General features: G+C 52.0%; 2 protein-coding genes across 2 annotated transcripts; both read right to left on the bottom strand.

Annotated features, from left to right (window-relative positions):
- Window positions 1-949: 949 nt before the first annotated feature.
- UHO2_06750 (uncharacterized protein) lies at window positions 950-3598 on the bottom strand (the record flags this gene model as incomplete). Its single annotated transcript, XM_041558919.1, has 3 exons — window positions 950-2155; window positions 2228-2502; window positions 2668-3598. The coding sequence occupies 3 exons, from the start codon at window positions 3596-3598 to the stop codon at window positions 950-952; spliced, it is 2412 nt and encodes an 803-aa protein (XP_041414853.1).
- Window positions 3599-4474: 876 nt separating this feature from the next.
- On the bottom strand, window positions 4475-8026 carry UHO2_06749 (uncharacterized protein; the record flags this gene model as incomplete). Its single annotated transcript, XM_041558918.1, has 1 exon — window positions 4475-8026. The coding sequence occupies one exon, from the start codon at window positions 8024-8026 to the stop codon at window positions 4475-4477; it is 3552 nt and encodes a 1183-aa protein (XP_041414852.1).
- Window positions 8027-11424: the final 3398 nt, after the last annotated feature.

Genomic DNA, 11424 nt, shown 5'->3' with positions numbered 1-11424 from the left:
GCGCTCCTGTCGATGGGTCTCCGGTCGATTGGTCTCCTGTCAATTGAGCTCCTCTCTTCTGCTCTTCTTTCGATTGCGCTCCTGTCGATTGCGCTCCTCTCTGCTGCTCTTCACTCGATTGAGCTCCTCTCGATTGCGCTGCTCTTGATTGAGCTCCTGTCGAATGCGCTGCTGCAGCAGAGTGAGCGCTCCTCTTGATTGCGCTCCTCTCTGCTGCTCTGCTCCCGATTGCGCTCCTCTCGGTTGCTCTCCTCTCGATTGCACTCCTCTCAATTGCGCTCCTCTCTCTCGCTCTGCTCTCTCTTGCGCTACTGTCGATTGTGCTCCTCTCTCCTGCTCTGCTCGTGATTGCGCTCCTCTCGATTGCGCTGCTGCAGCAGAGTGCTCGCTCCTGTCGCTTGCACTCCTCTTGATTGTGCTCCTGTCGATTGAGCTGCTGTTGATTGCACTTTTGTCGATTGCGCTCCTGTCAATTGCGTTCGTCTTGATTGCGCTCATGTTGATTGTGCTGCTCCAGCAGAGTGAGCGCTCCTCTCGATTGTGCTCCTCTCGATTGCGCTCCTCTCGATTGCGCTGCTCTCAATTGCGCTGCTCTCAATTGTGCTGCTCTCAATTGTGCTGCTCCAACAGAGTGTGCGCTGTCCAGCAGTTCGCTGATGAGATTGCGCTTCTCAGATTGCGTTGCTCCAGCTGTGCATTGCTCTTGAGCTGTGCGTTGCTCTCGAACAGTGCGTTGCTCTCGAGCTGTACGCTGCTCAGATTGCGTTGCTCCAGCAGAGTGTGCGTTGCTCCAGCTGTGAGTGCGTTGCTCCAGCTGTGCATTGCTCTTGAGCTGTGCGTTGCTCTCGAACAGTGCGTTGCTCTCGAGCTGTGCGCTGCTCAGATTGCGTTGCTCCAGCAGAGTGTGCGTTGCTCCAGCAGAGTGTGCGTTGCTCCAGCTGTGCGTTGCTCAAATTGCGCTGCTCCAGCGAAAATAAATTTGTTTGCGTTGCAGCACTTGAGCAGTGTAAATTTCGAGTGCGTTGGGGGTCAACGCAGTCGCGTGAATTTCGAATTTGGCGGAGCGCAATTGTGCGTTGCCCGCAAGCAAGACACACCGGCTAGGGCTAGGTCTTCGATACCTGTGCTCCTTCCATATGAACCCATGACCCTCCTGCTTCTTGAGCATCCAGGCCCATGACAAGTTGCTCCATTGAATTGACGCAGGCTGGTCCGGGTTGCAAAACTTCCATGCTTTGTGTTCGTCGTCATACCCAATCATGATGGCTGGCTTTGCTCTAGCCCTGTACTTGCCTTGCTGGTCCTTCTGTTGAACATGAACCCATGCCAAGCATCCGAAGACTCGCAGCTGCTGGGCCAGCTTGTGCGCGGTGGTTCCATAAAAGGCCTCATGGGGGATGGTTTTGGTGGCTGATGGGGTAAGGTTCATCATGTGTGCTGCTGCTGTGATTGCATACGGCCACAACTCTCTGGGGCAAGCTCGACCAATCAGCATCAAGCGCATCTTTTCTTGGACCGACCTGATTGCTCTCTCCGCCCATCCATTTTGGACGCTGATCCCCGGGACACTCTTTTGCCACTTGAAACCCTCTTGAGTTTGCCAGTCTTCGGCTGCTATGCTGCACCATTCTCCTCCATTGTTGCTGCGGAGTGTTTTGAGTTTCCTGTCCGTTGCCCATTCCATCCTGGCTATCCACCTCCTCAGCGCTGTGAGTGCAGCACTCTTTGTGCAGAGTGGTTCCACGTAGATCAGAGAGGAGAAGTCGTCCACAGCAATTAGTGTGTAGTGGTAGTTGGCATGTCCTTTGAAATCTGTCATCAGGTCTATGTGTACCAGCTCTAATGGTGCCTCCATTCTTTCCAACTCTGATTGGCCCATCCGTGCTCGAGTCTGTTTTCCTTGGCTGCACGCATTACAGCGCTTTGACTCATGTTCCATTTCCTTGTCAGTACCTAGGTAATGAGCCCGGATTTGTCTCGTTTTGTCTCGTCCTGGGTGTCCGAACCTCTCATGCCATAGGTAGCTGTCTCGATGCTTCATGTCCTTATTGCCCTCTGGGGCATTATCTAGTTTTCCTGTGTTCTGGTTGTCTGCTGGGACGTTGTCTGGTGTTCCTGTGTTCTGGTTGTCCTCTGGGACATCATCTCGTGTTTCCTCCAGTTCCAAAGCCAGTGCTTGTCCTCACACTTTGAAGTGACCCTGTCTTCTGTCCCTTTTGAATTGTACTTGGGTACCATCGTTCTGCTTTATGGTAGTTCCAAATTCGTCAAAGATTACTCGTGCACCATTCTCGATCAAGCCTTGTACAGACAATAAATTAGCATTCAGTTTCGGTACATAAAGCACATCCAATAGTTGGATGGTGGCCTCACCAACCCGAAGGGAGGCATCTCCTATAGCCTTCACCTGAAGCTTTTCGTCCCCTGCCGTACTGATTTGGCCGACCTTGTTCATCGAGGTGAGCAGCATTCTCTCATCATTTACCATATGATGGGTTGCACCTGAATCGATGATCCAGGTGTCACATGCTGATCACTTGCCCCTGTCGACTGCTAGGAAGGTGCACCCGAGTTCCTAGTGGTTCACCTCTTGTGTCATATGGGCAACAGGTTCGCTTGTGCCTGGTGCGTTTGTGCAATTTTGAGCAATGTGATTTGGTCCTCCACAAGCATAGCACTTTGGAGGGGCCAAGGGATTGTGAGGATCATGCCTGCCCCTGGGTCCTTGCTCCGCCTGGTTGGCACTCCCCTGTTCCGCACTTGTGGCGACCCTTGCTGCTCCTCTAATACGGCCAGTGATCTCACCATCCTGCTGTTTCTTGGCAAGTGCGTGGTAGGCTTCGTCATACTTACAGTCTGGTCTGGCCGTCTTCAGTGCATCGACGGTGTTGGCATAGAACCAATCTTGAGCCATGCAGCGATAGAGAGTTGATTTCTTGAGGTCCTCGTCGAAACACTTTCCGAGGCGTGCCACATCATTCCAGATCGAATCGAGTTCCTTGCCTAGCCTGACAATGTCTCGATTGTGCAAGCGCACTGTGTGGATATGATCCTGCAGTCCTGCTCGCTTTACAGCGTCGTTTAGTGTTAGTGCCTTCTTGAGTTTGGCATAGAGTGTGCTGCCAAGTTGAATTTCTTCATCCGCCCCTCTGACGGTGTAGGTGTCGATGCGGCTATCCAGGCTGTTATTGCAGCAGGTGTGGATGAGGCCCACGAGTGCCTTGTCTAGGTCTTCATCGTATTCCTCGCTCCCGGGTACAATGGTACCGTACAGGATTTCCTTCACATTGTGCACTCTCTGGAGGCAGTCGATAAAGGTGGGTTCCCAGGTGTGCCAATTGCTATCGCTGAGCTTCTTGATGTGAGCAATGGAGCTCGATACATCCTTGGGGATCTTTTCGGTCTCCCCGCATGGAGCTTGGTTGCTAATGTTGACCAGACCCATGGCCCGTACTATTGCTTCCTCTGCTGTTAGTGCTGGGTTTGCTAACTGGAGGATTCTGACTACCTGCATGAGCCATCCTTCCTCTCGTCCATTTCCTGCAGTCGCTTGATCATCATCTCTTCCCACCTGTCCAGCTCTTGTCGATGGTGGCATTGCACCAAGCTTCAGACTCTTAATCAGTTGAAGGTAGTTGAAGAGTTTTTGTTGATGATGATGGTAAGAGAGAGAGAGCAAGAGAGCGAGGAGTCTATATATATACAAAAGAAGAGTGGCAGAGAGCCGCATTGACTGCGGAACATAACAAAGCATTTGTCTTGAGTAGGTTGTGACACATGTGGTCCATGCTAAGATGCTCAGGCCTTTTACTCGGCCGTAAGCACTACCTTCACTGTCTCTATGCTTTGTGTAGCTTTATCTACTTCAACTTGTTGCTCCAGCTGTGCGTTGCTCAATTTGCGCTGCTCCAGCAAAAATAAATTTGTTTGCGTTGCAGCACTTGAGCAGTGTAAATTTCGAGTGCATTGGGGGTCAACGCAGTCGCGTGAATTTCGAATTTGGCGGAGCGCAATTGTGCGTTGCCCGCAAGCAAGACACACCGGCTAGGGCTAGGACTACAATTGTGAGTATATATAGCTTTGTATCATCCATAAGAGTACCAAATAGTCTTGAGCAAGCATAGTGCTAGTTTCCCAGTGCTTCTCAGTTACCTCTCCTGTAGTGTCTCTGGACTGCTCTTCCTGCAATACTCTTAAGATACTTTTTCCACTATGTCATGCTTCCTGTGTTTCTGAGTCACCTTGTGAATAAGCATGATCTGGTGAATGCTATTCTCGGCAATCGCCAATTTGGCTATTGCGCTTGCTCTAGCGAGTTGCGTGCTTCGGCGATTGGAACGCCTAGAGATTTTTCGTCGTATCTTCAACTGATTCACAATTCCATCCGAGTCTGATAAAAAATCTATTGCGATAGTAAATCAAGGTCGAGAAATTAGACGCTGACAAGCGAGCACTTTATGACACCTTTCTGAAGCTAAGTGTTGGAAGGCGTCCATACGTTAGTCTTGAGACCGGAACCACCACTCTTCCTGCTCTCCTCGAAGGACTTGAGCAAAGTAGAAAGCTCCTTGCCACTGCTAGATTGTCGTATCTTGGGCGACAACGGTTTCTCGGGAGCGTGGAATTTGCTCAGAGCAGGTGCGTCGGATGAGAGTTGCTGTTGCATGCCTGCTTGACCACGCAAGCGGGCCTCCTCAATGGTCATCTGGGGGAAGGACGAAACGCGTGAAGACGTCGCGGTGGTGTTCTGCTCCTCCTTCTCCGCCTCTTGCTTGACATCTTCACTGGTGGCCTCTGTCACTGCTTTGTCGTCAGTACCGAGCACTTTCTGCGCCATCTTGGCTGGAAGACTCGCCGCCTTGGTCTCTGCTTCGGCTCCACTAGCTCGACGCTCTTCGCCAGAGGGCCTACCATCAAGCTCCCAGTCTTCATCGTCAGCGGGGAGTCCGCCTGCCTCTGCATCATCTTCGTCATCAGTGACATCGCCGTCCGAGCGTGAGTGCGGCAAGGATACAATCTCATTGATGCCCCCATCCACGGCACCTGAAGAAGTACTGGGAGTCATGGTTCCCAGTGTCGACTCTTTGCCTTTACCACTCGATGAAGCAGCCTCTGTTTGCGACGATGATGCGGCCGCTGCGCTTGCAGACTGCTTCTCTCCCGTTGCTGGATCGGCCGCCTCACCTTTTGCGGTCTGCATCTTACCGCCTGCCATCTCCTTGTTGACCGCCGCCTCGCTGCTCTTGTTGGAGGAGGTTCGTGATTTGCCTCTCCTGTCGAGCGCGGTGCGTACAAAGTGGCGGGCACTTTGCAACGCCTTCCTACTGGCATCCAAAAACAAGAAAGCTTGAAAGACGTGAACGCAGTCTTCGTACAGCTCGTGGCGAACGGCGACGCCCGAAAGAGAAGCCTTGTGGGCGAGCAAAGTGACCTCGTCTCGCAGCACTTCAGCATCTCCGCATTGGATGAGCAGCGGCGGCAGACCGTGCATGTCGCCAAAAAGTGGTGAGACGTAAGGATGAGTGAGGTATTTGTCGATGTTCTCACCGAGGTAAGCCCAGACTGGGTTCATGTGATCGCCTGACTTGGGCATGGGTAGGTAGTCGAATTCGGCGTTGGTATCCCAAGAATCGCAGGACATGGTCAGGTCGACCCAGGGACTGAACAGCATGGCACCGCTAGGGAGCGGGTAGTCGTTGTCTCGCAGATAGTACATCAGAGCAAGTGCCAATCCACCACCAGCACTGTCAGCACCAAGGACGATGTTGCTGGGCGGGATGCCGAGGTCGTCGGTGAGACGGAAGTAGGAAGCGACGCAGTCGTGAAGAGCGCCTGGGAACTTGGTGTCGGGAGCGAGACGATAGTTGATACCAAAGACACGACACTCGGTGTACTTGGAGAGCGAGATGGTGAGGGGACGATGGGTAGCAGCGGACATGACAAAGTAGGCACCACCGTGAATGTAGAGGATGATGCGTTCTTTGCCCTTTTGCTTGCCACTTCGCCACTCGGCCTGTAGTCGTCGCCAGGTCTGCTTGCCAACAACCCATTCGGCGCTGATCTCTCGCTTGCCATCTTCGGCAGCATCTGCTTCGGCGAGGAAACCACGAAGTCCACGCTTCTTGACGCGAAAGGTGACCGGAGTGATGAGGCCGTCCTTTGGTGTCGGAAGGAAGGCGCCCAAATCAAAGAAGCCCTGAAGACCCTGGATGGAGGCGAACTCGGAGTATTCGGCGATATCACGCAGAACACGGGTGAAGATAGAGGTTTCGATACCCCATGACTTCTTTGGGGGACCGTAGATGGCGTGCGAAGCGACGGCAGTGCCGATCGTGACGCCCTGCGACACAAGAAAGGGCAGATAGCGCCATGCGTTGGTGAAGGTGAGCTTGGTAGGCTGCGTTACCTTGGCCGCTGGGTTGAGACGTGCCGAGGCAGGCACCTCGGTCTTCTTGTATTGGTCTAAAAGCGAGTTGAGCGTCTTGGTCGACTGGTTGTCTTTTCGATTGACAGATCGACTGGAGCGACGAGGTTGGTTGGCTGACGCGGCGGATGGCGCTGGTGGGCGGACGGTGGCTTGGGAATGACCAGTGGATGAGGTCGAAGGGCTTGCCTGGCCATCTTGGACAACGTCACTGTTTTTCTTGCCTTCCGAATCTTGGTCGCTCTTCTGCGGGGTTGAAGTTGGGTCTCGACCGCGATTCATGGTAGACTCGACTGCATGCGCGACTGCTGCAGTGGCAGCGCCACCTCCTCCCTGTGAAGCATTGGACTGCGAGGAAGAGGCGGATCGTCCCCAGCTCTCGGGCATAGTGACCATCATAACGGTCAAGTCGAGAGCCATGGCTGAGTCACCACGCTCTTTGTTCTTGGCGTGGTCTGGGGATGTTTCTGCGTCGGCATCTATTGGAGAGGGTGAGAGCGAGACCTCGCTATGAGACTGGAGGTATGTTGCGATACTGAGCAGCGACTGCTGCTTGTGAGGCAGAGCATCGCCGTTCTGTTGACGCAAAGTGTGAAGACGTTGGAGGTGGTTGATGGCTTCTACGGCAGTGACGGCCTTGCGAAGCTTGCGCATAGCGGTGAGGTTGCGAAGAGCACCATCCTTGAGACAGGCGCCCTTGGCGCTCTCCTCGTGTAGTGGAGGCAAGTCGGCAAGCCAAGGATGAGCGAGAGCCTCGAGTGCTGTCATGCGCTTGTCTGCGGGGCAGAGACAACGGAGGATGAAGTCCTTGGCTGTATCTGAGACCTCGGACCAGTACTCTGGCTCGAACTGCACCTCCATCTTTAGAATCTGTTGAAAGAGAGAAGGTTGATCCTGGCCGTAGAAGGGCGTGTAGCCACCGAGGAGTGCGTAGGCGATGACACCGCACGACCAGATATCGACAGCGGCATTGTATCCCTTGCCAAGCAGTACTTCGGGCGCAACGTATTGCGGGGAGCCACAGGCTGTCATGAGGAGACCCTCATCGGGGATAAAACGAGAGAGACCAAAGTCAGAGATGACGACATTGCTAGGATCGGACTTGTCGCGCAGAAGGATGTTTTCGGGCTTGAGGTCGCGATGAATGATGTCGTGCTCGTGGAGGTAGGCAACGCCTTGGAGGATCTGCTTCACAATGTGACGAGCGTCGAGCTCATTGTAGTGGACCTTTTCGACGAGTCGGTCAAAGAGCTCACCACCTCTGCAAAGGTCGGTGACGATGAAGACACCTTCTCTTGTCTCGAAGAGATCCCACATCTTGATGATGTTGGGATGTTCGACTTTTCCAAGGATGGTGATCTCTTCTTTGAGCATCTTCTCGTTGCTATCCTTGAGTGGCTTCTTGGCAATGATCTTGAGCGCGCGCTGTTCGCCAGTGGACCTTTGAACTACAGCTTTGACGACAGCGAATGAACCTTGGCCAAGAATCTGTGGAAGCACCTCGTACTTGTGGGAGAGTTGTAGAGGAAGGAGCGGTGTGCCATCCTTTTCGATCTCCTTGAACCAGGAACGGAAGGCATGGTGGATGTGTGAGCCGACCATCTTGACCTGCTGTCGCTTTGAAGAGGTGCGACGGTGAGATGAGCGAGCTGGACGCCCTGTTGTGTTGTCGGTTGAATCGGGAATGGTGGGAGATGTAGAAGCGGAAGAAGTTGGATTGCGGGGATCTGAGCGAGAATGATCGTCTCTGGAATTGCGCCTTCGTAAGAAAGCTGAGAGGCGTTGTCTGGGAGAAGCAGGAGACTCGGATGTAGCAGTAGCTTGATTGGCGGTCGGTTGCACGAGAGATGCTTCGTTGGACGGTGAGCACCCAGATGACGAGTGTAGAGCAGTGCGGAGCGGAGAAAGAAGGTGAAGATGTGCTGCCAGTGATCGATGGATGCCTCGCAAAAAGAGCTGCCTGCTCGCTTCGTCTGCTGAGGACTCGTGGGCTTTGGTGTCAGTCTCGGAAGGACTAGATGATGTCAAGGTGTTGGCAGACTCTTGAAGCGGAGGAGACGTAGAGAAGTGAACTGCTCGAGATCGTGGCGGGGGAGAAGGGCAAGGATGGGCAGCAAAAGTTTGCTCTTGGTGAGGTATAGGGCTGGATGTGATGGAGGAACGACGTTGAGATGTAGATGGGTTGCCGGCCATACTCCGAGTAAGAAGGAAAGCTGTTAGGGAGAGAGAAGATTCACCTTCCTCAAGCTTACCCAGCGGTGAAAGAGTGAGAAATGTGGACGTGAGGAGAGTGGTCTCCCAGAGATTAACGTGAGAGAAGAGCGAAAAGAGACGGAGCCGAGCTTGAGCAAGCCTGCCAGCGTGAAGGTCAAAGTGGTGAAAGCGAGTGAAAAGGAGAAAGCGAGTGAAAAGGAGAAAGCGAGAAACTGCTGCTGCTTTCTTCTGCTGCTTTCTTCTGCTGCTTTCTCTGGCTGCTTTTCTTTGGCTGCTTTTCTTTGGCTGCTGTTTTGGCCTGTGCGTGAAAGTGTGTGACGTGCACCAACAACACATGACATCACATCACATCACATCACATCACATCGCACCGCATCGCATCGCATCTCATCTTTGCATCGGCACACAAAGTCCCCTTTTTTTAAAATTTTTTTGAGCCTGTTGAAAAGTAAAGACATTTGGTCCCGATACCTGGCAATCGGGGAGAGTCTGAGCACGATGTCACTGCTGCTAGAAGACAGAAACATATATACTCAATTGACTAAGAAGAGAACATGGCTGCCTGACATATATACAAAGTGCTGGTTCATCCCATATGTGGCAGTATCACCCTCAATGACAGAGTACAACAACGAGCGGGACCCAATAGCAGCCGATCTCCAATTAGCTTGGATCTATCCGATCCCCGATTCGACCTGCTGGATCGTCATCTTCAGCAGAGCCTGCCCAAATTGGCCCAACTGCGACAGAGTATGTTCAACGGTGACTTATCTGCCTTAGGGGGTATCAAAGTTTTTGCGATTTTAAAAATGCGGGTTTTTTCGAGAGTGCGTTTTTGGAGGGAATTTGAACCCCCCCCCCAAGGAAAAGCGGGTTTCCAAAAACGTGATGAAATCATATGGCCAATAAAATGCATAACCTAACAGTGGTCATGTTACTTATCGCTCTCATCGCTATTACCCATTGCTTGCTTATATCTTGCTTTCCTCTTCACACAATGCACTCAATGTAATGTTTCATATGGTGGTGAGAAGAATTGTATTGAACAGAAGAAGAGAGAGTGCCTGTCAGATTGAGAATGGTTGTGTCAAGACTTGCTCCTGTCTCCGAGCTGATGCGCTTTGAGTCATGGCAATGTAGTCCACAGTAGTCCTCTCATGACATCAAGACAATGCAGTAGTGTCTTCCTCATTGCGCCCAGTGGATCTGAACAGCACCTGGAACAAACCCTCTCAAAGATCATGTGCAGCAGAACTTCGAAGTCTTGACACTGCATACTGTGACATTCCTTGTGTTGCAGTGGCAAGATCCAGTTCATATTCCTGCTGATTTGTGCATCTTGTCCTCCTGAGCTCTTGTGTATCACTGGCATCAAGTTGGAGGCTTTGAACCACCTCACTCACCTCATCCTCAGAGAAAGAGGGCAACAGCAGGTCGGCAATATCAGCAGGACAGTCATATTGACTTGCAAAGGTGTGGGCAACAATGCAGGCTTGGATCATCTCGGCAGCAGTGATGCAGTCCTTGAAATGGTAGATGTTACCACGATAGCCTGTAAGGCACTGGAAGCAGTTCTTCAGGTATGCAATGGCATGTTTGGCTCATACTTGGACTTGAGAGAGCATGTAGTTGAAGTGTCGAAGGTCTCAATTCTTGTCAGCAGCAATGTGAGAGAATGGTCCAACTGTGAAGGCAGAATGGCCATATCCACCATCAATCCAGATGAACTCACCTTTGTCAAGGTACAGGCAAGGCTTCTTCAGGATGTTGCTGCCTGAGGCCCAAACCTTCGAATCCTGAACACTGCCAGGCTGTCCAACAACTGATTCGACAATCTGCAGTGAGTGTGGCAGGATCACCAGCACTACATTGATGCTGTGGAAGCCTTTGTAGCAGAAGTGCTCTCGACTGAGCACTCCTGGCTTCCAGGCAAGAGGGATGTGTGTGCCATCCACCACAAGCCAGCCCTTACCCCACTCTTCAACCCCAGTTGTATTGTGCACCCAGGCAGAAGCATGTTGTCTCTCTCCCTCTGAAGCAAACTGCATGACCTCGTTGTTTAGCTCAAGGAGGCCAGCAACTGTGTGATTGGTGTATCCAACAATGTGTCAGGGGTCTCGTGCCTGAAATCCAGGTCGGTCTGTCGAGACACTCGGTGACTATCAAACTGTGTGACAGCTATTGTCTCGGTATCGGTGACTATCAAGTTGTGCAGTGACAGCTGGTGGCGTTCGTGGTATATACTATCATAGGTTTCGGCTGACCTCTGTGGACACTCCATTCAGGGGTAGCTTGGCATGATCAATATCAATGTTATGATGACACCAAGGTCTGGTGTGAGTGTTGATGATGATGAGGTTGATGGTGTTGGTGATGAGATTGGTGATGTCGATGATAATGAGGTTGATGGTGTTGGTGATAAGGTTGGTGGCATCAACACGAGTGTCCAGTGTGTTGACTTGATGCTTGAAGTGATCCCCGGACCGCAGTGGACTACTGCCTTCGGTTCTATCTATATCTGGACTGCTAACCTGCTATGGGCGCCTTCGGATGCCAGGTAGTGGTGATACAACACACACACTACAATGAGGAGCAACCTTGATAGATTGCTGCTATGCTGACTGTAACTAATGAGTACTTGTGTTTCTAAAGTATTGACTAGTTGTATGGTGAGTAGAGTGGATGAGGATCCACTCGACCTATTGATGATGAGAAAGCATGGTTATATACCTCTTCTTAGCATCGCCAACGATGCTGCTCCTGCTCTCTCTCCAGAGAGTACCTTC

Source organism: Ustilago hordei, assembly GCF_900519145.1.
Source record: "Ustilago hordei strain Uho2 genome assembly, contig: UHO2_contig_20, whole genome shotgun sequence".
Classification (NCBI taxonomy): domain Eukaryota; kingdom Fungi; phylum Basidiomycota; class Ustilaginomycetes; order Ustilaginales; family Ustilaginaceae; genus Ustilago; species Ustilago hordei.
The sequence above is the reverse complement of the archived record's forward strand: the minus strand, read 5'-3'. Positions and strand labels throughout refer to the sequence as shown.